We start from the raw sequence: 27,974 nt of genomic DNA, 5'->3' as shown, positions 1-27,974 counted from the left end.
TCCAATAAAGTTCTATTTAAAGAAAAAAACCAAGAATGTAAGTAGTGTAGTTGTTGGCTTAAAAAAAATAATTTTTCAAGGCATCATCTGACAAGGATGTGATTCTCTAGAACTCACCCCTTCCAAAATTCCTACCATGTGTGTCAAGACAACAAAAGTATCCCTACTCCAAAATTCAGTACCTCAGAATACCTCAGTGATATGGAAAGCTTCATACAGTGGCCGACGGCTTAACTAGACATTGTGTATGATCTACCCATAATTATAGTTTTGGATTCCTCACTCTTCCCAGTGGCTGACCTCAGAAACCACCTCGAAGTGGTTCCTCCTCGAAAATCAACTTCTAGGGTTGTTAGTGTGGTTGACTATAGTGCCCTTGAGTTTTCCCTATGTACTAGCTCACACTCTGTTTGCTCTTAGAAAATGCTCATGAAATTCTACCAACAGTGTACTACTACCACATTGTACCATCCCCTTTTCACACATAGGACATTCACCTTTGGACAACCTCTGAGATTCCATCTCATAGATCTGAGAATCCTTAGATGTATCTCCTGCCCATGCTTAAGAAATCATGACGAATTCTGTAAATATCCACCAATGATGGCCTTTGATACAGTACCTGTTAGAAAAGCAACATGTAGCATTTACAGGGACCAGTGTACAATGTTACAGTCAGCAAGGGTACCCTCTAGACATCTCTTAAAGTCTTGACAGCTGTGGATACTTGGTTATTATAGTGCTTCTTCTGCCTTGATCTTTTCTCAGGTCTGCATCTATGTGGGGTTCTCACTTTTATCTGCTTCAGCCCTATTTTTCCCAGGATCCTTGGAAGTCATTGATGAAAAATGTTAAGACTCATCCATCATTTCTCTTTTATTTCTCCTTTATTCCCCCCTTATTCCCCAAATACATTCTTAACAAGTCTGGTTCCTACATGCCTCTTCTACCTAACATCTTTCTTTACTCTCAAAACCACTACCTTAGTTTGTCATTTTGAGGCTGTACTATTACAATTGCCTCCTAAGTAGTTTGTCTATTTCCTATAATCTGGAGCCTATGAACTCATAAGGGAACTATGCATTGGCTTCAAAATGTCTCTAAATCTTTCAAAATTGTACCTATACATAGCATTCTGAATGACTAAAGGGTTAAGAGTGTGGAATATCAATTGTTCATTGAGAAATAAGTGCCTTAGGGTCTGCAGCTTGACTTCTGTTGGCTGAGATGCAATTGTGTTGGATCAGGGCTGATACTGACTGATTTTGATATCCTTTTTCTGCACTATTTCTCTTCATGGCATTTATCACTTGCACCAGTAGGTTGTAACTTCAAAAACAAAAAAAAGTGGCCAGGATTTTAGGTCTACTTCACTGCTGTTGTATTCACTAAGCAGGTGACTTGATTGTTTGGTTAGTTGATCAATTAATAAGAAAATTGTGGGGCTGGGAGCTAGTAATGATCGGTCCTGATTAATAGATATGTAACAATTCTAACATTTGTTTATCGTTGATATGCATATGAGTGAGTTTCAAAATACATGAGCTCAGGAGTTCGCTGGTGGCCTAATGGTTAGGATTCCAGACTTTCACTGCCATGGCCTGGGGTTCAATCCCTGGTAGGGGAACTGAGACCCCGAGAGCCACAGGGAGTGGCCAAAAAACAGCAACAGCAACAACAAAACCTGAGTTGTTATGATTGTCAGGTGATATATGATGTAAAATCTTAGACTGGATTTGTCGGTGTTAGTTGCTCTGACTTAGGGGTGAAATGAAAAGTGGCACAGTTGATATGTTAAGGATGAGGAGTAAGAGGTATGTAAATACCAAAAAGGGTAACGAGCCATGTCAATGACAGAGATGGGGGAGATGTAAATTCCCAGGGGTGATGTAAAGGGTAAAAAAGATGTATATTTATTGTCATGTTTACTAGAAAAAAATATCAAACCTGTGAATTTACTGATATTATTGTTTAGGGAAAGACTTAGAAAAAAGAAGGGAGGAGTGATTTACAGAAAAATATTAGATGAACTATAGTGAGAGGTAATTAAAATGGCAAACCATCCTGAAGGCGTAGGTGAAACACAGTTTATAATCCAGGAAGCACAGGGTTAGGAGTTCAGATTAACTCCAGATATGAGTTTGGCAATTCATATACATAGTCAACCTCAGCTTCTTCTTCTATAAAATAGAGTTATTATCATTGAGTTTTACTTATTTCTTGGAAACATTAAATGAAGCCATATTCAAACATGAAAGTGATTTGTACACCGTAAGAATCTATAGAAACAAATTGCATTATTAAGTATGGTTAGCAAGGAGACTGGTCAAACTTTAATCCTTGATATGCTGTAGAGCCTCCAAATTTTACAACAGTGTAAATGTAAACAGAAGTGGAGGAGGCTGGGAAAGGTAGGGCTTAAGAACAGGGGCCTTAGAGGTTTAAAATTAATTCAGTATTGTATTCTGGCTCTTAATTATTTCAGAGTATCACCTGAAAATGGGTATAATTTTAATGCCTACCTCATAAGAATATGTCTGAGAATTAAGCAACACATATAAATCTTCTGGCACATATATGCTCTGACTACAATAGCAATGATTATTATTACTATTTTTATTATTAAATAGGGCAAGTTGAACTAGAATTAGTCCCAACATGCCTTTCAAGTTTCTAATAATTCTGGCAGATTAAATAAAAAGTAGAAAATACAGGGAGAACTCTGACACAAAGCAGTTCTAGAAATATCTCTCATTAAAACCCTTAAAACAAGCAAACATTCCTAACAGGAGTTCTTTTTGAAACCGACAGCAAAAAAAATGACCCCATGTAACCATCCTGGGAAAAAAAAAGGAGCATAACATGCTACGGTCATCTTTCTGTGATTCATCCTAGCAAGGGTCTGGGAGTCCAGACCTTGGTTAGAAATTGACAAAAGAGTATGAAGCCATGAGTTTGGTCACCAAGGAGCTTTGGAAGAAAAACTGTGGATGCGAAGAATCCACAAATATGCCGTATTTCCCAAGCAAGCTTCTAAGTCTAGAGATCACATGTGAATTTTTAACTTAAAGAACCATGTCAGCTGTGCAGAACTAAAGACCATGTTCACATCACACATACATCTAGAGTTACTCCTGAGTCCCTGATTCTAGAATTCGACCACGGTCACTGACTCACTTATTACTAACTATAAATCACTTGAATGTTTAGCTACTGGATATGGGACATTCCCGATGTTTGGCTAAGTGAGGCAGCTGCAGCTTTGTGGCTAAACATTCAGGCTGGAGACCCAGGCTGCCTGGGTTTGAATCAACTTCGGCTTCTCTGCTTACAAGCTGGCAATGACCTGTGGGGAGTCACTTACCTTTCTGTGCCTAACCTGTAAAATGAAAATGACACAAACATTTTCCTTTTAGGTTTTCTGGTGTTTTGGGTGAGGTTTAAATGAGTCAATATTTGTAAAATGCTTATAATAGTATTGCCACAGGGTAAACCCCATTGTCATTATAAGAAGTTATTTCCTTAAACCAGCAGTCCTCAAATTTTGCTGCATGGGAATCATCTGGAAGGCTTGTTTACACACAGACGCCAGGCCTCATCCCTGCAGTTGCTGATTGTGTGGGTCTGGGATGGAGCCTGAGAATTTGTGTTTTTTTTTTAACAAGGTCCAGGATAACGCTGACGTTGTTGATCCCCAAACCACACCCTGAGAATCACTGCTCAAAAACGTTCATTTCACATTTTCATCAAAAGTTTAAATGCAGTGTAACTAAAGTGAAAAGGGTCATTTTAGTTATACTAAGCGTTTATGAGTCAAGATATTGGGAGCCCTGTCTCCAGTACAGGCACTATTAAATGAGGTCTGAGTTGCTAGGGGCGATTCTGGAGGCTATCTTCATGGATGGCGGGGGTGGAGATGAGAGAGGGGGACGCAACTCAAACAGGAAAAAAAAAAAAGTATTTAAACCCAGCGCCCTGGTAATCCCGCTCACAGGAGAGATTTCTCCAGTTGGGTCAAACAGAAAATTCAAACTGCAGGTATCATAGGTTATCATGGCTACCTCGCAGCCTTCAGACAGAACTTTGATGAACCTCAGAATTGAGAACAGCTCGTGATGATTCAAGCAAGTCCTTAAACCAAAAGATTTACCCACCACCTGTCAACAGGTGGAGGAGGTAAACGTGGGCGTAAAGGTCCCGCCGCGGCTGAAACTGACCTGCCCACCAGCCAGAACGCGCCTGAGAAATCCAGGGAATTAGAGGAAGAGGAGGAAAGAAGACAGGAGGCGAGCAGACATCCGCGCGTTCTGAAAAATAAAGAGGAGTCTGGTGGTCGTTTATAATCCGCGTGCGATGGCGCCTCGGCGCAGTCCCCAGACACATAAATCAGCGTCGCCCCGCCTCGCCTTCCCTCCCTCCGCTCTGGGCGGTCCCTGCGCCCCGGGCAGCTGAACCCAGGACACGCCGGCGGCGGGAGCCCATTGGTCACCTGGGCAGAGAGGTGAGCGGCTCTGGCCGTCCTTCCCGGGGAAGGGGACAGGACCCATGCCCGGGCCAGGGGCAGCGGAGAGGGGACTTGGCGTGGGAATGCAGCTAGTCCTGGGGCCCGAGCCAGGGCAGGGCCAGCAGAGTGGGAGGGGTGAGGGTCGGGTGGGGTGGAGCACACGCCAGAGGGAGGAGGATTACAGCAAAAAGGAGAAAGTCGCTTCTTCGGGGACCGATGCCAAGCAAAAGACAAACTCTGAGCAAAGATTCACCAGTAGGTGGAGGCCCTTATTGTGGGCACTTATGACAGATTTGCCCAAAAAGGATAAGGGAGGAGAAGCTCCTGGGACTTGGGGGCAAAAGGGAGTGATATTAATACATATCTTTAAATGACAACTTTAAGGGGAATTTAAGCACACCGTTGAGGGAGGAGAAAGGACATTTTAAAACCTCCACTTTGCTTTTTGTTTCTGTAGCAACAGTTATAAAGGCACGCTGCTGATTCACGTGAGCTCCGGTTATCTAGCTGCGGCTGTGGGGTGCCTCCAGGTCTCTCTCCAGAGTGATACCCCTGAGCTGCAAGCCAGAAAGACCAAGCCACTGGCTTCACTTTGGAGCAGAGAACTTTTCCTTCCTTAGGTTTGGATACGATCTTCCATTTCTTGGGAAGATTTTCAGTCTCTGCCTATGTCAGGAGAGGATTTAGGACCAGGACAGAAGAGCTCAGGTATTGTCAATTTGTATTTCATCATACACATTTTCAGGTTTAAGTTTGTGGGAATCCACTATCCACGTGTTCTTTTAGACTTTTGATTCTCTTTTCAGTAACTCTCAAGTGGACATACCCGTAACTTCTATTTTTCTAGCTGGATGAGAGAACTACCTTCATCCTATTGTTCCTTTCTTTGCTTACCTAATGATAAGAAGGTGGAAATGCTGTCTCCAGTCATACTGGAGACATTCATTTAAAATATTTGTAACCAGACGGTTACAATGACAAAATTTGTCATGTGATTAATCCTATAGTAAATTTTAATTTGGGCTATATTCTAATAATTCCATTATCTTTCTATCTATATGGAGATACAAGCAATTCAGCATTCATGTTATTTTAAATGTGGTTTATAGCTAAAGGATGGTTGCTGGTAGAATCTAAAAGAAACCATTCTGTGAAGGTCACTTTTCTTAGAGAAGCATAATAAAGATGTTATTACGATCTTTGTATATTCTGAATTTCAGGCAAAAACTAGGTTTGGATCCTTGGGCTTGACCCACATGTGGGTAACAGATACCATTTTTCCGACAAGCTGAGCATATTTCTTCCCTGGTTATGCTCCCCCACCCCCATGGCAGACGTGAGGAGGAGGAGGAGAAGGGACCAAGAAAAGAGGCAGAGGGATGTTCTAAGCAGAGCAAAAGCAGACAGCATAATGCCTGCCAGGGGTCAGCATGGCCCACTGCGCCGCAGGTTCAAGGCTCAAGCCCGCTCAGCCGGTCAGTTACTATTACTTATGGTCATCATTTGGCAGTGACATGTACAATGTGTCTTTTTTGGCAAGGACTTGAGGACATGTTAGAAAGAGATTTATTCATCCTTTCAGTGGATTATTACGGCTCTTAAAAATGTTTTTGAAGAAGGTTTAATAAAATGAAAAAACAAACATTATATGTTCAATGATAAAAATGTGTTATGAAATTTCATTTGATCATATATATGCAGTAACATACAACCCAATATTTAAAAGGCTGGAAGGAGTACAGCAAAATGTTATTGATTGTATCTGGGTGGTGGGAAGTATGAGTAATTTTATTTTCTTTTTTCTACTTATTTACAGCTTCTAAATTTTCTGTTGCACATGTATTAGTTTTATAATCAGTTTTTTAAAGTCTAAAAAACTAAAGCATAAACAGGAAACTAAGCCTTATGTATTTCAGTTGTCACAATATCTGCATTATGGTTTCCACTTTCCTTTTTTAATGAATCTCTAAGTAATAGGGATTGCTGCTTTTCATTAAGACTTAGTGAAAAGCTGTAAAGGAATTTCACAGCAATAAATATCCTGATTGATCACAAGGATCCAAATGAGGCCAGCATACACTACAGCTTTGTAAAGAGTAAGCTTTACCATAAAAGTTGTGAGTGAAATTGGCCCCTTACGACCTTTCAGGAAGGTGTCCCAGATTACCAGTTACTGTGTGTGGTCTACGGGAACTTTGCTCAAACCATATTTATAACTCCGAGGTATGATGTTTTTTCAGGATGAAGGTGAAAAGCAGGGGAAGCACCAGCTTACTGGTCTCCTTCGCTGCAGTCTGCCTGGTGGTCTTCCCCGGGGGCAGGGCCTGTCCTCGCCGCTGTGCCTGTTACGTGCCTACAGAGGTGCACTGCACGTTTCGGTACCTGACCTCCATCCCACACAGCCTCCCGCACAACGTGGAACGTATCAATCTAGGGTGCGCAGGGGCCCTTGTCTTGCTTCCTTCTCAAGGAGGGATTGATTACACTGGTGACCTGTCCTCAAAACACTTGTGACTTTGGGAGATTAAGCTCAATTCTTTTAACAATATTTCTCTTCTGAAATGAGTACATGAGGATCTTAAGCTTGCTGGGGCAATAAAAATTTTTTTTCTGGTAAACTTTTACTAGGAGAAAGTTCTTCTAGAACCCGTAGTCACTCATGGTAGGCTGAGAGGCCCATGATTATAGAAAAGCTTCATTCTGGCTACATTTTTGTTGGATAATAATATAGCTCTTGTTAAGAATTAGCGTTATGATATATCAGTAAGAGGTAACAGGACAACTGGAAGCGTCCTCTTATACATAAAAGATATATATGAAAACTCAACTAGATCATTTTCTAAGGCCCTTGGATTTTTTTTCCCATAGAAACTGACTTATTTAAAAGGCTTTAAAAATGCGTAAATTAAATCTGCTAAAAGGCGACTGTATTTTAAAAGTTCATGAAAAACTGTGTGTGTGAATGCACATACAAGCAGACTCAACATCATTTATTTGACATTAGTGGTCGCCTACTATGGGCCAAACACAATGATGGTACCAGGGATACAATGATGAACAAGATATATTATTCATTTCTAGAAACCATAGTTAAAGGGAGAAGACAGTTGTATAATTAGTACAATTTAATAAGAACTATAATAGAGCGTACGAAGTGCCTTGGGAACAATCACTAATAATAATAGCTAACATTGTGTCCTGGCACTGAGCTAAGCACTCTTCATGTATGCATTCATTTAATCCTCATAACCCGTTTGAAGTAGGTTCTATTATTTGCATTTTATAGACAAGGAAACTGAGGCACAGAAAGGTTACTGATTTAACCCAGGGTCAGCCCTACTCCCAGGTACCTGAGTTCATAATTGTACCCAAAACATTTGGCTTCAGAGCCCAGGTTTCTTAACCATTACTTCATAATGATGAATTACACCTGGGGGAACAAGGCGGCCATGTTATTAGAGAATAGGCTGGGTCTTAACAGTGTTCACAAATAGAGAGGGCTAGAGTCAAAGGCATTCCAACCTGCAGGAACAGCATATGTACAAAGGTTTGAAAATGAGAAGGGATATGGCATTTTCCAGGAATCTGAGTAGGATGATTGTAACTGAGACTGCAAGGGCTGGGTTGGAGGGGCTGACCTTCTGTGGCATCTGATGAATTCCAACAATATTTCAAGCATTGGATTATCTCCTTAGAGCACAAGGAATAAAAAGGGGGCGGGGAGTGCGATTCAGTTCCATGTGTGTGTTTGTTGGGTTTTGCTTTGACATTTGAACTTTAGTTGACAGACTTGGCTTATGCCTAGAATGATGTTTTTATTTCAGATACAACAGTTTGGTTAGATTGACAGAAACGGATTTTTCTGGCCTAAACAAGTTGGAGTTACTAATGCTACACAGCAATGGCATTCACACAATCCCTCCTAAGACCTTCTCAGACTTGCAGGCCTTGCAGGTGAGACTGATGTGGGGAAGGGGCAGGTTAATGAGGTGAGATGTGCCTACAGAAGCTACCTGTTCCTAGAGAACCCCCAAATCAACACTCTGTAAATTAGTTGTAGACATCAAGGGAAAATGTCAAATAACTGATTTCTTTTCCAGTGCAACTGTATGTGGAAATTAGAATAATAAATAAATTCTGATTTTCTCATACCTCAGGCTCATAGAAAGAAAAAAATTATCAATGCCCAAGGATTACTAAACCTTTAAAATTTAATCCTAAAAGGCCACTTCTAGTCATGTTCATCTGGGAATTGAATGTAGTTTCTAAAAATAATTGCTGTCTTTACATAGAAGTTAGCTTTCTATAGCACAATATACTTTTAAGTTTCACTTTACTTATGCACTGTCTTACCCAAAAAGTTTTTTAAAGTTACGGGGACTTCCAAGAATGCATCGAATATTGTAAGAATTACCACTCCAGTAGGTAAGAAAGCAAAAGTTAGAAGAAATCTTAGGAACAAGAACAAAGGGAATGCAGGGAACTGCAGGCATAAAGATCAGTATGTCTGCTGTAAGTAGGACTTGAGGCTTTTGAGAAGCTAACTCAATTTTTCAGTAAATTAAAAAATAAAACTACTGTTCAGGAAAAGTACAACCACGTCTGATTTTAAATTAGAAAAAAAAAATGCTTCCCAAAGCTCCTCATAGAAGAGATACAGTGCAATAAAATAGTCAGTTCTATCCTTAGAAAAGATAAAATGCCAGTGTGCAGTGTGAGCCTTTTCACATCACACTAAGCCTCTGTAAAACCATAGATTTAAGTCTAGATGTGTGATTCTGTTGGTTTGGCTTAATCAGGCTTTATTTGGAATATATATCTTCAGAGGATTAGATGGAATACATTTCCTTCATGGAATTCACACATACTTGTTTTCTTGACCAGGTTTTCCATAGATATTGATGAACATTGAGTTTCATAATATTTGGGGCAAAGCTGGTCCATGTTGTCAATTTCAGTTTTCTTTGCTTATTAGGGAACTTGGCATTCCAGAAAGGCATTCTCAACAGAGATGACAGATTAGGTCAAATTAGGAAAATATGATGATAAATCATTGTTTTTGCTAGCATTTCTTTTTCTTTTCTTTTTGGGAGAAGGAGCGTGTTCAGTTGGTAACTGGAGAAGGAATTGGAGAATACCCACACACTATTGAAATATTGAAAAACTATTTTAATTTCAATTCAAAATCAATTTAAAATCATATTACTCATAATAGCTAAAAAGTAAAAAACACCCAAATGTCCACTGACTCATAAATGGATAAACAAAATATATTACATGTATACAGTGGAATATAACTCAGTAATAAGAAGGCATGAAGGACTGATACATGCTACAACAGTGGTGGGTCTTGGAAATATTATGCTAATTGGAAAAAGCCAGACCCAAAAGACCACATGTTGTATCGTCCATTATTTAAAATGTTGACAATAGGCAAATCCACAGAAACAAAGTAAATTAGTGGTTTTCTAGGGCTAGGAGGAGGCGGGGAATGACTGCTAATGGGTATCAGTTTTTATTTTGGGGTGATGAGAATGTTCTAAAATTAGATAGCGGAGATGGTTGCACAACCTTGTGAATATACGAAAAGCCACTGAATTATACGGTTTAAAAAGGTGGATTTGGGGGACTTCCCTGGCGGTCCAGTGGTTAAGACTTCACCTTGCAATACAGGGGGTGGTGCGGGTTTGATCCCTGGTCGGGGAGCTACGAGCCCACATGCCTCGTGGCCAAAAAACCAAGACAAAAAACAGAAGCAATATTGTAACAAATTCAATAAAGACTTTAAAAATGGTCCACATCAAAAAAAAAATCTTAAAAATAAATAAAAAGGTGGATTTTTATGGCATGTGAATTATATCTCAGTAAAGCCATTTAATTAATTAATTAATTTATTTTTGGCTGTGTTGGGTCTTTGTTGCTGCGCGCAGGCTTTCCCTAGTTGCAGCTAGTAGGGGCTACTCTTCGTTGCGGTGCACAGGCTTCTCATTGCGGTGGCTTCTCTTGTTGCAGAGCATGGGCTCTAGGTGCACGGGCTTCAGTAGTTGTGGCTTGCAGGCTCTAGAGCACAGGCTCAGTAGTTGTGGTGCACAGGCTTAGTTGCTCCGCAGCATGTGGGATCTTCCAGGACCAAGAATGGAACCCATGTCCCCTGCATTGGCTGGCGGATTCTTAACCACTGTGCCACCAGGAAAGTCCAAAGCCATTTTAAATGTGAAAGATAAAATCATATTTCTTATGAAAAATTCAGGTTCAAGAAATCTTAAGTTTACTTGAAATGTCAAGATACTTTTGTGTATGGTTGAAAATTTCCATGATACGTTTTTTTAAAAAGTATACCATATACAAAAATAGAATAATATAATGATCCCCAATGCAGCATCACCTGGCTTCAGCAGTTATCAACACATAACAGGTCTTGTTTCACCTGTATCTCCACCCACTACTTTTCTACCTCATTGCATTGTTTTGAAACAAATCTGAGCTATCATAATGTTTCATCTGTAAGTACTTCAATTTATATGTCAAAGTTATGGAATCTTTTAAAATGAACCATAATATCATTATCATACCTTAAAATTATAGCAGTAATTCCTCAGTATCATAAACTGTTCATGAATATTCTAATTTCCCTGATGGTCTCATACTTGATTTGCAACTGGTTTGTTTGAATTAGGATCCAAACAAGGTACACACACTGCATTGGATTAATCTCAACGTATGTTTTATTATGGATATGATTTTCCTTTTTGCGATAATTCCTTTGACAAAATAAGTGTGTTCTTTTTACTCTTAGGTCTTAAAAATGAGCTATAACAAAGTTCGAAAACTTCAGAAGGACACTTTCTATGGTCTCAGGAGCTTGACACGGTTGCATATGGACCACAACAATATCGAGTTTATAAACCCAGAGGTTTTTTATGGACTCACCTCTCTCCGACTGGTGCAGTTGGAAGGGAACCAGCTGACTAAGCTTCATCCAGATACATTTGTCTCCTTGTGCTACCTCCGAATATTTAAAACATCTTTCATTAAGTACCTATACTTGTCTGATAACTTTCTGAGCTCCATCCCTCAAGAGATGGTCACCTATATGCCTGATCTGGAAAGCCTTTATCTTCACGGGAATCCCTGGACCTGTGATTGTCATTTGAAATGGTTGTCTGACTGGATACGGGAGAAGCCAGGTACCTAGACTCTTTCTTTCTTTGTCCTAATTCAATAGAAGAAATCTGCCTGGGGGTGTTTCATCAGTAAGTAGGGAGTGCCAAGGTAATTTAGCTGGAAAGAAAATGAAAGCTCAATAATAATTCAATGAGAATGAACTCTCTTAATTCATTAATGAATAACCTTTCATTAATTCAGGTCAACTATGCAATCATCACTCCTGGCTTTTAGCAAGATTGGGAAATAAGAACGTATTGTGTGTTACTCTTCCCTACTTACCACAAGGCGTAAAAGCCCTTCCCTCTTCTTATTGTCCCTTCAGTCACTCGATCAATACATATTTTTTGGAGTTCTATTCAAGGCCCTGTGCCCAGTGATGCAACTACCAAGAGCACTGTCTCTGCTCTAACTACACTTCTGGTGGGATACAGACAAGCAGACAATCAGAGTGTAAAACATGCTTTGATAGGGAGAGTAGAATTTACCAAGAAGAGGGCAAGATCCATTCAGTCACTGAGTAGTTATTGTAAACTTATTATGTACAAGAGGCCAGAGAGAACATAGGGATCCAAAAGTGAACAGAACTGATCAAGGTCCCTGCCTTCATGGAGCTTACATTCTTGATGGGGAAAATGGGCAAACAACTAATTGCACTATTGTTAAAATCTGATTAATCATTTCAGTTAATCAAGTCCTTAGGTAATGACTGAAAGGAGTCCATTGATTTTGGCATCAAAGGGGTGGTTGGTTACTTTGGAAAGATTGATGAGAGCTGGATTGCTGTGCAGTGGGAAGGGGGAGGCAGGGCCACAGTTGACTCTGGAGAGGTTTGGCTTGAGGTGAAGGAGGAATGTTGGCCGCCAGATGGGAATGTGCCACCACTCAGGACCCTGAGCATCAGAGAGACCTGAGCATGTTTAAGGTGAGACGAGATTGTTGAGCAGGAGAAGGTAGCAACTTTGCAGAAGGAGCAGATCATCAATGGAGCAAGTCCCCTGAGATGACTGGAGGGCAAGAGACCCAGCCACAGGGGAGGGATTTTCCTTAGGAGGTAGGAGAGAAAAGGACTAGACTGGCACAGAGGCGAGTTCCTGGGTCTAGTGGAGGAGAGTAAGAAAGTTCTTATCTGATGGCTTTTCCTTCTTCGTGATGTTGTAGGAGAGGTGACTGAAGAGGGTGCTAGGAAGGGGTCAAGGTCGGAAGCTTGAGAAACGTGGGAAAAGTTTGAAGTTGCTGTGGTGAAATATAATATTGTGTGTGTATATATATATAGTGTGTATAGATATATAGATACACAATCATACGTATGTATGTATGTATATATATGTAGTCAGTCAATATAATTAGTCAAAAAGTGAACTACTTTAGGCCAATAGACACCACCTTTGCTCTTCAAGAGTTTGCAGTCTTGTAGGTAAATATGACGAACACATAAAAAGATAATAAGGCTATAGATGAAAAACATCAAAATGTTTATATTAAAGATTTAGTTCTATAGGAGCCGGAGTCAGTAAGTTACTTCTGCCTTGACTAAAATGGAGGAAAATTGTGCTGGGGCACAAAAGGTAAACCAAAAGGACAGGAAGGAATAATAGGGAGCGAGCAGAAAGGTAACATATACTCAGTTTGTGTTTGACATTGTGCTTGATGCTTTCTATTTAATCCTCACAGTAATCCTCAATTTACAGATGAAGAAACTGAGGCTTAGAAAAGCTGGGTATCTTGAGCTAGTCATTTAGACTCTTTTATGCATCAGTTTTCTCACCTGTAACATAGGGATAATAATAATTGGAAAAAATAATTAAAATAATACATATAAAGTGCTTAGCACAATGTATGACACAAAGTAAGCACTCAACAAACGTGAAGTATTATCATGATTTTCATTTCCACCCAGCTCACACAGCTAGAAAGTAGAAAAGTAGAAACTGAAAAGTCCAGACCTTTTTCTATAACATATTTGGGATGGAGAAACTGCTTTGTACATAAAAACAGATAGGATAAGTCTCATGAAGAGGGCAGTGAATAGCCCAGTTTGCCTGGCATGGAGTCAGTATAGACTGGCAAGGTATTTTGGTATTTTTAAATTGAACTAGAGTTGAAGTAGAGTTGATTTGAATTGTTGTGTTAGTTTCTGGTGTACAGCAAAGTGATTCTGTTTTATATATATATATATATATATATATATATATATTTATATATTTATATATTTATATATATATCCTTTTTCATATTCTTTTCTATTAGAGTTTATTACAAGATATTGAATATTGTTCCTTGTGCTATACGGTAGGACATTGTTGTTTATTTTATATGTAGTATTGTACCTGTTAATCCCAAATGCCTTATTTATATACCCCCTTTCCCCTTTGGTAACCATAAGTTTGTTTTCTAAGTCTGTGGGTCTGCTTCTGTTTTGTAAATAAGTTCATTTGTGTCATATTTTAGATTATCCACATATAAGTGATACCATATGGTATTTGTCTTTCTCTGAGTTACTTCGCTTAGTATAATCTCTAGGTCCATCTATGTTGTTGCAAATGGCATTATTTCATTCTTTTTTATGGCTGAATAATATTCCATGTGTGTGTGTGTGTGTGTGTGTGTGTATATATATATATATATATATATATATATACCACATCTTCTTTATCCATTCATCTGTCAACTGACATGTCTTGGCTATTGTAACAAGTGCTGCTGTGAACATTGGGGTGCACGTACCTTTTTTTTTTTTTTTAAATTAATTAATTAATTAATTAATTAAATTTTGGCTGTGTTGGGTCTTCGTTTCTGTGCGAGGGCTTTCTCTAGTTGCGGCGAGCGGGGGCCACTCTTCATCGCGGTGCGCGGGCCTTTCACTGTCGCGGCCTCTCTTGTTGCGGAGCACAGGCTCCAGATGCGCAGGCTCAGTAGTTGTGGCTCACGGGCCTAGTTGCTCCGCGGCATGTGGGATCTTCCCAGACCAGGGCTTGAACCCGTGTTCCCTGCATTGGCAGGCAGATTCTCAACCACTGCGCCACCAGGGAAGCCCCGTACCTTTTTGAATTAGAGTTTTCTCCAGATATATGCCCAGGAGTGGGATTGCTGGATCATATGGTAACTCTGTTTTAAGTTTTTTTAAGGAATCTCCAGTATGTTTTCCATACTGGCTGCACCAATTACAACAGCGTAGGAGGGTTCCCTTTTCTCTTCACCCTCTCTAGCATTTATTATTTATAGACTGTTTTGAACCCAACTGTGGGGAGTGCTGAATGCCAGACTAAATTTTTTTATTTTATCCTATCGACAAAAGGGAGATTTTACAGTGGAAGATTTGAACGCAGGGTTTCCCAATGAAATGCTTTTTAGGGATGGCCAATCTGTGAGCAGTGGAGAGGATGGACCTGGGGAAGGGGGTGAAGGGGGGACCCAACTAGGAAGTGCTCATGGTGTTTCATGTCTGGGGAATGAGAAATTGAATTATGAGGTGACCACACCTGAAAGTAGCTTCACAGATACCTAACAGGCAGTAGGGACAGAGCGGGGGTTTCCCAATACTTTCTAATGCTATGGAGAAATACAGGAGAATGAAGAATGAGAAAGAACTGCTGGATTTTCATGTGGTTGCTAGCTGGACTACAGGGAGAGGATGGTGAGCAAATGGGGAAACTCATCTGAGAAAGGTAGAAGTGAAAGAAGAAATAAGATTTTGCCCATAGGGAGAAGTGAGTCTGTGCTCAGTTCCTACAAAGTGTTAAACCTACTTGCCATTTTGCTAGTTACATGCTCTGGTAATAAAATCAGGCTAATATATATGGTTAGCAGCTAACATTTCATCAGGTGGAGTATGCCACTGACTGTTAGATATCCAGTTATTTTACATACTAAAGACTTTAAAAAATGACCTAATAGAGCCCGGGAATTGCCAAACTAGAGCCCACAGGCCAATTCCAGCCCTGTACAAGCTTTCGTAAGTAGAGTTTTATTGGAACACAGTCATGCCCGGTTCTTTACATATCATCTTTGGCTGCTTTGGTGCTATGGTGGCATAGTCGAGCCATTTTGTCAGAGACCTCTGGTCCACAAAACGTAAAATCTTCACCGTCTGGCCCTTTACATAAAAATTTTGCTGACCCTGGCCTAGAGAACAAAGTCCAAGCTCGTTGGCCCATCATGCCAGGTCTTCCCAGCATGCTCCTTGCTGGGTCTCAGCCTCATCTCCTTCCTTTCCAGCTCTCATCCCAAACACACTACACACTATTTTACCACCTAATACCTGCTCCTTCCCTGTCTGGAGCACTTTTCTGCCTGATGGGCTTCCAGCCACAAACTGCTCAGCACTCATCCCTACTAGGAAGGGGTGTTGCCTTTCCTATGTCTAATTTATCTATCTCTATCCCCTAGAAAGTGCCTAGAACATAGTACTCAGTTTTTGTTAAGATTTTATCAATTAAATAGCCATTTGGATGGTGAATACAAATGAGTCCACCAGCCACCTATGGTTTTTTTGTTTGTTTGTTTGTTTGTTTTTTAAACAACAGCTCCTGTTTATTTTTTAATTCTTTTTATTTATTTATTTTATTTATGGCTGTGTTGGGTCTTCGTTTCTGTGTGAGGGCTTTCTCTAGTTGGGGCAAGTGGGGGCCACTCTTCATCGCGGTGCATGGGCCTCTCACTATCGCGGCCTCTTTTGGTGTGGAGCACAGGCTCCAGACGCGCAGGCTCAGCAATTGTGGCTCACGGGCCTAGTCGCTCCGCGGCATGTGGGATCCTCCCAGACCAGGGCTCGAACCCGTGTCCCCTGCATTGGCAGGCAGACTCTCAACCACTGCGCCACCAGGGAAGCCCTGGTCTTTTTTTTAAATTGGACTATAGTTGTTTTACAATGTTGTGTTAGTTTCAAGTGTACAGCAAAGTGATTCAGTTTATGTATACATATACCTATTCTTTTTCAAATTCTTTTCCCATTTAGATTATTACAGAATATTCAGCATAGTTCCCTGTGCTACACAGTAGGTCCTTGTTTGTTATGTAGTTTATATACAGTAGTATGTATATGTCAATCCCAAACTCCCAATTTATCCCTCCACCCCACCTTTCAGCTTTGGTAACCATAAGTTTGTTTTCTATGTCTGTGAGTCTGTTTCTGTTTTATAAATAAGTTCATTTGTATCATTTTTTAGATTCTGCATATAAATGATAACATAATATTTGTCTCTCTCTGTCTTACTTCACTTAGTATTATACTCTCCATGTATATCCATCTTGCTGCAAATGGCATTATTTCATTCTTTTCAATGGCTGAGTATTATTCCATTGTATATATGTACCACATATTCTTTATCCATTCATCTGTCAATGGATATTTAGGTTGCTTCCATGTTTTGCCTATTGTAATGAACATTGGGGTGCATGTATCCTTTCTAAGAATAGTTTTCTCTGGATATATGCCCGGGAGTGGGATTGCTGGATCATATGGTAGCTCTATTTTTAGTTTTTTAAGGAACCTCCTTACTGTTTTCCATAGTGACTGTACCAATTTATATTCTAACCAACAATGTAGGAGTGTTCCCTTTTCTCCACACCCTCTCTGGCATTTATTGTTTGTGGACTTTTTGATGATGGCCATTCTGACTGGTGTGAGGTGATATCTCATTGTAGTTTTGATTTGCATTTCTCTAATAATTAGCGATATTGAGCATCTTTTCATGTGCCTCTTGGCCATCTATATGTCTTCTCTGGGGAAATGTCTATTTAGGTCTTCTGCCCATTTTTTGTTTTACTGGGTTTGTTTTTTTGATATTGAGCTGCATGAGCTGTTTGTAAATTTTGGAGATTAACCCCTTATCAGCCTCATCATTTGCAAGTATTTTCTCTCATTCTGTGGGTTGTCTTTTTGTTTATGGTTTCCTTTGCTGTGCAAAAGCTTTTGAGTTTAATTAGGTCCCATTTGTTTATTTTTGTTTTTATTTTCATTACTCTAGGAGATGGATCCAAAAAGATATTGCTGCGATTTATGTCAAAGAGTGTTCTGCCTATGTTTTCCTCTATTGAGTTTTATAGTACCCGGTCTTATGTTTAGGTCTTTAATCCACTTTATTTTTGTGTATGGTGTTAGAGAGTGTTCTAATTTCATTCTTTTACATGTAGCTGTCCAGTTTTTCCAGAACCATTTATTGAAGAGACTGTCTTTTCTCCATTGTATAGTCTTGCCTCCTTTGTCATAGATTAATTGACCACAGGTGCATGGGTTTATTTCTGGGCTTTTTATCCTGTTCCATTGATGTATATTTTTATGTTCTGTGCCAGTACCATACTGTTTAGATGACTGTGGCTTTGTAGTATAGTCTGAAGTCAGGGATCCTGATTTCTCCAGCTGTTTTTCTTCCTCAAGATTGCTTTGGCTATTTGGAGTCTTTTGTGTCTCCATACAAACTTTAAACTTTTTTTGTTCTAGTTCTGTGAAAAATGCCATTGGTAATTTAATAGGGATTGTAATTTAATAGGGATTGCATTGAATCCATAGATTGGCTTGGATAGTATAGTCATTTTGACAATACAGTAAGTCTCCTACATACGAACCTTCAAGTTATGAACTTTCAAAGATTTTGAACATGCATTGAAGGCCTGATGGAATTGGAGGACCAGAGAAAGGATGAAGAGAGACAAGAGGAAGAAGAAGTAACTGAAGAACCGAAGAGATTCACAGTGCAGGAGATGGCAAGGGGATTTATTTATTTGAGGAGGCACTGTTAGTTTTTGAGGCACAGGATCTGAATGTAGAATGGTACACGAAGGTTGCAGCAGCCGTTCAGGATGCAACCCAGTGCTACCATTATCATCTATCATGAGAAGAAAAGAGCTACTACCCAGACATCACTGGATCGTGTTTTTCAATAGGGTAGATAGAATTGAATCCAGCAAGGAACCAGAACCTGTGCCATCAATGTCAAGCATGAGTGAAATTGCAGCTTGCCCTCTATCCTATTGCTGATGATCCTTCAGCTTTACCATCTCCCACTTCCTCTTCCTCCTCCAGTCAGTAACTCTTCTTGCCTATTCACTCAATGCCAGCCACTGTATGCCAGCTGTTGTACTATACTACTGTGCTTTTCAAGGTACTGTACTGTAAGATTTAAAATGTTTTATTTTTTGTGTTTGTTTTTTATGTATTATTTGTGTGAAAAGTATTATAAACCTATTACAGTACAGTACTATATAGCCGATTGTGTCAGTTGGGTACCTAGGCTAACTTTGTTGGACTTACGAACTGGATTTATGAACACGCTCTTGGAATGGAACTCGTTCGTATGTCGGGGACCTACTGTATTGATTCTTCCAATCCAAGAACGTGGTATATTTTTCCATCTGTTTGTGCCGTCTTCCATTTCTTTCATCAGCATCTTATAGCTTTTGGAGTACAGTTCTTTTGCCTCCTTAGGTAGGTTTATCCCTAGGTATTTTATTCTTCTTGATGCGATGGTAAATCGGATTGTTTCTTTAATTTTTCTTTCTGATTTTTCATTGTTAGTGCATAGAAATGCAACAGATTTCTGAGTATTAATTTTGTATCCTGCAACTTTCCTGAATTCATCGATGAACTCTAGTGTTTTCTGGTAGCACCTTTAGGATTTTCTATTTATAGTATCAAGTTATCAGCAAACAGTGACAGTTTTAACTTTTCCAATTTGGATTCCTTTTATTTATTTTTCTTCTCTGATTGCCGTGGCTAGGAGTTCCAAAACTATGTTGAATAAAAGTGGCGAGAGTGTACATCCTTGTCTTGTTCCTGATCTTAGAGAAAATGCTTTCAGCTTTTCACCATTGAGTATGATGTTGGCTGTAGGTTTGTCATATATAGCCTTTATTATGTTGAGGTATGTTCCCTCTATGCCCACTTCCTGAAGAGTTTTCACCATAAATGGGTGTTGAATTTTGTCAAAAGCTTTTTCTGAATCTATTGAGATGATCATATGGTTTTTATTCTTCAATTTGTTAATGTGATGTATCACACTGATTGATTTGGAGATATTGAAAAAAATCCTTGAATCCCTGGGATATATCCCCCTTGATTGTGGTGTATGATCCTTTTAATGTATTGTAGGATTCAGTTTGCTAGTATTTTGTTGAGGATTTTTCCATCTATGTTCATCAGTGATATTGGTCTGTAATTTTCTTTTTTTTTTTTTTGTGGTATCCTTGTATGATTTTGTGGTATCCTTGTATGATTCAGGGTGATGGGGGCCTAATAGAATGAGTGTGGGAGTTTCCGTTCCTGTGCAATTTTTGGAAGAGTTTGAAAAGGATAGGTGTTAACTCTTCTCTAAATGTTTGATAGAATTTGCCTGTGAAGCCATCTGGTCATGGACTTTTGTTTGTTGGGAGTTTTTAAATTATAGTTTCAATTTTAGTACTTGTGATTTGTCTGTTCATATTTTCTATTTCTTCCTGGTCAGTCTTGGGAGATTGTATCCTTCTAAGAATTTGTCCATTTCTTCTAGGTTGTCCATTTTATTGGCATATAGTTGCTTGTATTGATAGTAGTCTCTTAGGAGCCTTTGTATTTCTGTGGTGTCCATTGTAACTTCTTGCTTTTCATTTCTAATTTTATTGATTTGAGTCCTCTCCCTTTTTTTCTTGATGAGTCTGGCTAAAGGTTTATCAATTTTGTCTATCTTTTCAAAGAACTGACTTTGTTCCATTGATCTTTATTGTTTTCTTCATCTCTATTTCATTTATTTCTGCTCTGAACTTTTTTTTTTAATAGTCGTGTTAGTTTTTGAATTTTATTTATTTTTTTATACAGCAGGTTCTTACTAGTCATCCATTTTATACACATCAGTGTATACATGTCAATCCCAATCTCCCAATTCATCGCATCACCTCCCCCACCCCCCGCCGCTTTCCCCCCTTGGTGTCCATACGTTTGTTCTCTACACCTGTGTCTCAATTTCTGCCCTGCAAACTGGTTCATCTGTACCATTTTTCTAGGTTCCACATATATGTGTTAATGTACGATATTTGTTTTTCTCTTTCTGACTTACTTCACTCTGTATGACAGTCTCTAGATCCATCCATGTCTCTACAAATGACCCAATTTCATTCCTTTTTATGGCTGAGTAATATTCCATTGTATATATGTGCCACATCTTCTTTTTCCATTTGTCTGTCGATGGGCATTTAGGTTGCTTCCATGACCTGGCTACTGTAAATAGTGCTGCAATGAACATTGGGGTGCATGTGTCTTTTTGAATTATGGTTTTCTCTGGGTATATGCCCAGTAGTGGGATTGCTGGATCATATGGTAATTCTATTTTTAGTTTTTTAAGGAATCTCCATACTGTTCTCCATAATGGCTGTATCAATTTACATTCCCACCAACAGTGCAAGAGGGTTCCCTTTTCTCCACACCCTCTCCAGCATTTGCTGTTTGTAGATTTTCTGATGATGCCCATTCTAACTGGTGTGAGGTGATACCTCATTGTAGGTTTGATTTGCATTTCTCTAATAATTAGTGATGTTGAGCATCTTTTCATGTGCTTCGTGGCTATCTGTATGTCTTCTTTGGAGAAATGTCTATTTAGGTCTTCTGCCCATTTTTGGATTGGGCTACTTTTTTAAAAAAAATATTGAGCTGCATGAGCTGTTTATATATTTGGAGATTAATCCTTTGTCCGTTGACTCATTTGCAAATATTTTCTCCCATTCTGAGTGTTGTTTTTTTTTGTCTTGTTTATGGTTTCCTTTGCTGTGCAAAAGCTTTGAAGTTTCATTAGGTCCCATTTGTTTATTTTTGTTTTTATTTCCATTACTCTAGGAGGTGGATCAAAAAAGATCTTGCTGTGATTTATGTCAAAGAGTGTTCTGCCTATGTTTTCCTCTAAGAGTTTTATAGTGTCTGGTCTTACATTTAGGTCCTTAATCCATTTTGAGTTTATTTTTGTGTATGGAGTTAGGGAGTGTTCTAATTTCATTCTTTTACACGTAGCTGTCCAGTTTTCTGAGCACCACTTATTGAAGAGACTGTCTTTTCTCCATTGTATATCCTTGTCTCCTTTGTCATAGATTAGTTGACCATAGGTGCGTGGATTTATCTCTGGGCTTTCTGTCTTGTTCCATTGATCTATATTTCTGTTTTTGTGCCAGTACCATATTGTCTTGATTACTGTAGCTTTGTAGGATAGTCTGAAGCCAGGGAGTCTGATTCCTCCAGCTCTGCTTTTTTTCCCTCAAGACTGCTTTGGCTATTTGGTGTCTTTTGTCTCCATACAAATTTTAAGATTTTTTGTTCTAGTTCTGTAAAAAATGCCATTGGTAATTTGATAGGGATTGCATTGAATCTGTAGATTGCTTTGGGTAGTACAGTGATTTTCACAATATTGATTCTTCCAATCCAAGAACATGGTATATCTCTCCATCTGTTGGTATCATCTTTCATTTCTTTCATCAGTGTCTTATAGTTTTCTGAATACAGGTCGTTTGTCTCCCTAGGTAGGTTTATTCCTAGGTATTTTATTCTTTTTGTTGCAATGGTAAATGGGAGTGTTTCCTTAATTTCTCTTTCAGATGTTTCATCATTAGTATATAGGAATGCAAGAGATTTCTGTGCATTAATTTTGTATCCTGCAACTTTACCAAATTCATTGATTAGCTCCAGTAGTTTTCTGGTGGCATCTTTAGGATTCTCTATGTACAGTATCATGTCATCTTCAAATGGTGACAGTTTTACTTCTTCTTTTCCAATTTATGTTCCTTTTATATCTTTTTCTTCTCTGAAGACCTGTGGCTAGGACTTCCAAAACTATGTTGAATAATAGTGGTGAGAGTGGACATCCTTGTCTTGTTCCTGATCTTAGAGGAAATGCTTTCAGTTTTTCACCATTGACAATGATGTTTGCTGTGGGTTTGTCATATATGGCCTTTATTATGTTGAGGTAGGACCCTGTATGCCCACTTTCTGGAGAGTTTTTATCATAAATGGGTGTTGAATTTTGTCAAAAGCTTTTTCTGCATCTATTGAGATGATCATATGGTTTTTATTCTTCAATTTGTTAACATGGTGTATCACACTGATTGATTTGGGTATATTAAAGAATGCGTGCATCTCTGGGGTAAATCCCACTTGATCGTGGTGTATGATCCTTTTAATGTGTTGTTGGATTCTGTTTGCTAGTATTTTGTTGAGGAATTTTTGCATCTATATTCATCAGTGATATTGGTCTGTAATTTTCTTTTTTTGTAGTATCTTTGTCTGGTTTTGATATCAGGGTGATGGTGGCCTCATAGAATGGGTTTGGGAGTGTTCCTTCCCCTGCAATTTTTTGGAAGAGTTTGAGAAGGATAGGTGTTAGCTCTTCTCTAAATGTTTGATAGAATTCACCTGTAAAGCCATCTGGTCCTGGACTTTTGTTTGTTGGAAGATTTTTAATCACAGTTTCTATTTCATTACTTGTGATTGGTCTGTTCATATTTTCTATTTCTTCCTGGTTCAGTCTTGGAAGGTTATACCTTTCTAAGAATTTGTCCATTTCTTCCAGGTTGTCCATTTTATTGGCATAGAGTTGCTTGTAGTAGTCTCTTAGGATCCTTTGTATTTCTGTGGTGTCTGTTGTAACTTCTCCTTTTTCATTTCTAATTTTATTGATTTGAGTCCTCTCCCTCTTTTTCTTGATGAGTCTGGCTAATGGTTTATCAATTTTGTTTATCTTCTCAAAGAACCAGCTTTTAGTTTTATTAATCTTTGCTATTGATTTCTTTGTTTCTATTTCATTTATTTCTGCTCTGATCTTTATGATTTCTTTCCTTCTGCTAACGTGGGTTGTGTTTGTTCTTCTTTAGTTCCTTTAAGTGTAAGGTTAGATTGTTTATTTGAGATTTTACTTGTTTCTTGAGGTAGGCTTGTATAGCTATCAACTTCGCTCTTAGAACTGCTTTTGCTGCATCCCATAGGTTTTGGATCATCGTGTTTTCATTGTCATTTGTCTCTAGGTATTTTTTGATTTGCTCTTTGATTTCTTCAGTGATCTCTTGGTTACTTATTAACGTATTGTTAGTGTCCATGTGTTTGTGTTTTTCATGTTTTTTTCCCTGAAATTGATTTCTAATCTCATAGTGTTGTGGTCAGAAAAGATGCTTGATATGATTTCAATTTTCTGAGGCTAGATTTGAGACCCAAGATGTGATCTATCCTGGAGAATGTTCCGTGCGCACTTGAGAGGAAAGTGTAATCTGCTGTTTTTGGATGGAATGTCCTATAAATATCAATTAAATCTATCTGGTCTATTGTGTCATTTAAAGCTGTGTTTTCTTATTAATTTTCTGTTTGGATAATCTGTCCATTAGTGTAAGTGAGGTGTTAAAGTCCCCCACTATTATTGTGTTACTGTTGATTTCCTCTTTTAGAGCTGTTAGCAATTGCCTTATGTATTGAGGTGCTCCTATGTTGGGTGCATATATATTTATAAATGTTATATCTTCTTGGATTGATCCCTTGATCATTATGTAGTGTCCTTCCTTGTCTCTTGTAACATTCTTTATTTTAAAGTCTATCTTATCTAATATGAGTATTGCTACTTCAGCTTTCTTTTGATTTCCATTTGCATGGAATATCTTTTTCCATCCCCTCACTTTCAGTCTGTATGTGTCCCTAGGTCTGAAGTGGGTCTCTTGTAGACAGCATATATATGGGTCTTGTTTTTGTATCCATTCAGCAAGCCTGTGTCTTTTGGTTGGAGCATTTAATCCATTCACATTTAAGGTAATTATCGATATGTATGTTCCTATGACCATTTTCTTAATTGTTTTGGGTTTGTTTTTGTAGGTCTTTTTCTTCTCTTGTATTTCCCACTTAGAGAAGTGCCTTTAGCATTTGCTGTAGAGCTGGTTTGGTGGTGCTGAATTCTCTTAGATTTTGCTTGTCTGAAAAGCTTTTGACTTCTCCATCGAATCTGAATGAGATCCTTGCTGGGTAGAGTAATCTTGGTTGTAGGTTCTTCCCTTTCGTCACTTTAAGTATATCGTGTCACTCCGTTCTGGCTTGTTGAGTTTCTGCTGAGAAATCAGCTGTTAGCCTTATGGGAGTTCCCTTGTATATTATTTGTCGTTTTTCCCTTGCTGCTTTCAATAATTTTTCTTTGTCTTTAATTTTTGCCAATTTGATTACTATGTTTCTTGGTGTATTTCTCCTTGGGTTTATCCTGTATGGGACACTCTGCACTTCCTGGACTTGGGTGGCTATTTGTTTTCCCATGTTAGGGAAATTTTCGACTATAATCTCTTCAAATATTTTCTCAGGTCCTTTCTCTCTCTCTTTTCCTTCTGGGACCCCTATAATGTGAATGTTGTTGCGTTTAATGTTGTTCCGGGGTCTCTTAGGCTGTCTTCATTTCTTTTCATTCTTTTTTCTTTATTCTGTTTCGCAGCAGTGATTTTCACCATTCTGTCTTCCAGGTCACTTATCCGTTCTTCTGCCTCAGTTATTCTGCTATTGATTCCTTCTAGTGTAGTTTTCATTTCAGTTATTGTATTGGTCATCTCTGTTTGTTTGTTCTTTAATTCTTCTAGGTCTTTGTTAATCATTTCTTGCATCTTCTCAGTCTTTGCCTCCATTCTTATTCCGAGGTCCTGGATCATCTTCACTATCATTATTCTGAATTCTTTTTCTGGAAGGTTGCCTATCTCCACTTCATTTAGTTGTTTTTCTGGGTTTTTATTTTGTCCCTTCATCTGGTATATAGCCCTCTGCCTTTTCATCCTGTGTGTCTTTCTGTGAATGTGGTTTTTGTTCCACAGGCTGCAGGATTGTAGTTCTTCTTGCTTCTGCTGTCTGCCCTCTCTGCTCTGATCTTTATGATTTCTTTCCTTCTAGTAACTTTGGGTTTTGTTCGTTCTCCTTCTCCATTTGCTTTAGCTGTAAGATTAGGTTTTTTATTTGGGATTTTTCTTGTTTCCTAGGATTGTATTGCTATAAACGTCCCTCTTAGAACTGCTTTTGCTGCATCCTATAGGTTTTGGATCGTTGTACTTTTGTTTTCATTTGACTCTAGGTATTTTTGATTTTGTCTTTGATTTCTTCGGTGATCCATTGGTTGTTTAGTAGCATATTGTTTAGCCTCCTGCTGTTTGTGTTTTTTACAGTTTTTTCTTGTCGTTGATTTCTAATCTCATAGTGTTTTGGGCGGAAAAGATACTTGATACTGTTCAATTTTCTTAAATGTACCGAGGCTTGCTTTGTGGCCCAGCATGTGATCAGTCCTGGAGAATGTTCCATGTGCATTTGAGAGGAATGTGTATTCTCCCGTTTTTGCATGGAATGCTCTATAAATATCAGTTAAGGCCATCTGTTCTAATGTGTCATTTAAGGCCTGTGTTTCCTTATTGATTTTCTGTCTGAATGATCTGTCCATTGATGAAAGTGGGGTGTTAAATTCCCCCACTATTATTGTGTTACATATATTCATTCATTATATATAATGAGCCAAACCCATTAGTGCTAACATTTTTTGGTCGTGTCTAAACAGTCAAGTGTTCCTTGAGATTCCTTAATGATCATTCTGTGAGACTCATGAGTCAGTCACATCAACTTCTGCTTTGACATTTTTTCCACCTATTCTAAGAGATTGACAGTTTCTCATACCTTCCGTTGCCTCACTTGGCAGTCCTTTTGCACATATCTCAGTAGTTAAATGTAACACAGCTTCATCTATTTTTGGGTATCCACCATTCTTAGGTTCCACAAAGCTCTAGGTGCTGCTTTTCTATGAAATATGGGTTTGTGGCCATTTCTCTGAGAAACACTTATTTCACAAATATTAAATTTATATCTTGCTTCTGTTTCCAGGCCTTTCTATATGCATAATAACTTCTTATGGTAATGCCAAGCATAGTGTTATCTTAATAGAAACATTTTAAGTGGCAAACCATATACGTAATACCAACAGTGCATGTAACTCAATTGAAGAGAAAACAATATATGTAAATATCAACAGCTATAACAGTATTTGTGTGTGTGCAAGCAGTGGTAGCTATATCAAGACTGCCAGCTGGTCAGCCACTACTGTAAACACCTTCAGTTGCATGACACAATTTATAAGCTAAAATGTGGAAGAAATGTGGTCTTAGAATTAGGCTGCCCTTCCTTCCTTCCTGTAATCTTTCCTGACCATCGCTTTGCCAGGGTTGGGACACACAGATCAACAAGTAATGGGCTTACAGTCTTGTGGGAAGACAGACAACTAGACAAGTCTCTCTACTAGTGGGCAATGAGGGCTAGGATAGGAGAAGTGGAAGGTACCAGGAGAACAAAAAGAAGAGAGCCCACCCAGAAGTAGCACTCTTCTGGCTGGGTAATGAAGGAGGTAAGTAGTTAGGCAGCGACAGAAGAGGGCCTATCAGACAGCAAGTGTACTGGAAGTAGGAGGGACAACATATGCCTGAGCTTGATAGGCATGGCAGAGTTGAGGAATGGAAAGCGTTTCTGTGTGAATGGAACTGAGTGTGGTGGAGAGAATGTAAATGACATGATCAGATTTGCAACTGAGGTAAAATACCTGATGTCCAGGGCCGAGCAATAATCAAACCAAGATAGGATCATAATTCTGTGATGAGGTTTAATTAAGCCAGAAGTCTGCCATGTTTTTTTGCTATAGCAGGGTTTGATCCCAGGGTACTGGGAAGTAGATAAAAGGTCACAGCTGTTGGTTAAGTGGGTGGTTGAGAAGAGCCTCTTATGAGTGCTCAAAGAGGTTTGTAGGCTTGCCAGCTACCTCCTCTATGTAAGTTGGGACTTTAAAATTTGCTGAAGAATGCTGAGTAGCCAGATATATGTGGCATTGCCTGTAACATTGAAGTACACACTGAAGGGTTTGGAGTCATTGGTCAAAGAGATTTTCTCAAGCCTTTGAGAGGAATCACGCACACAAGGGAAGGTGATTTGACCCTGTCTGGCCACTCTGTCAAATGATATCTTCTAAGAAGTACAATGCTTCTTTTAAATGCTGTGTCTAATGCATGATATGGAATAGCATGGAAGTCCCTGGCTGTATTTTGTAGGAGGTAAAACTCCATACCTCTTATCAAGTATTGCAGTGACCAGCCATTTTAGATAGGCTCACCAGAGCTGTATTTTTATTTTTTTTTTATTTTTATTTTTATTTTTTTTTTTATTTTTTTTTTTGGTTGAGCTGTATTTTTAAATGACCAGGTACGTGATATCTGAATACCTGAAAGAGGAGGTTTCTATGATTTGCAAAGGCTTAGGGTGGTCCAAGAGCTATAAGATTTTCCAGGCTTCTGACTTCACCAAAATGTCAGTCCTTTAATG

At 38.8% G+C, this 27,974-nt stretch overlaps 1 protein-coding gene across 3 annotated transcripts in view; it reads left to right on the top strand.

Annotated features, from left to right (window-relative positions):
• Nucleotides 1-4,364: 4,364 nt before the first annotated feature.
• IGSF10 (immunoglobulin superfamily member 10) overlaps nt 4,365-27,974 on the top strand; it is a 46,422-nt gene continuing 22,812 nt past the window's right edge. For 2 of the 3 annotated variants that reach the window (XM_057545669.1, XM_057545671.1), the window contains exons 1-5: nt 4,365-4,501; nt 4,962-5,212; nt 6,745-6,939; nt 8,329-8,458; nt 11,301-11,691. In XM_057545669.1, coding sequence (XP_057401652.1) covers nt 6,746-6,939; nt 8,329-8,458; nt 11,301-11,691 — 715 coding nt within the window. In that variant the 5' untranslated portion in view covers nt 4,365-4,501; nt 4,962-5,212; nt 6,745. Of the gene's footprint in view, nt 4,502-4,961; nt 5,213-5,859; nt 5,980-6,744; nt 6,940-8,328; nt 8,459-11,300; nt 11,692-27,974 lie in introns of those variants that run through there. The other variant, XM_057545670.1, reaches the window with a different exon arrangement.

The sequence above is a fragment of the Balaenoptera acutorostrata genome, chromosome 4, assembly GCF_949987535.1.
Source record: "Balaenoptera acutorostrata chromosome 4, mBalAcu1.1, whole genome shotgun sequence".
Taxonomy (NCBI): domain Eukaryota; kingdom Metazoa; phylum Chordata; class Mammalia; order Artiodactyla; family Balaenopteridae; genus Balaenoptera; species Balaenoptera acutorostrata.
This window is presented reverse-complemented; position numbering and strand designations above follow the sequence as displayed.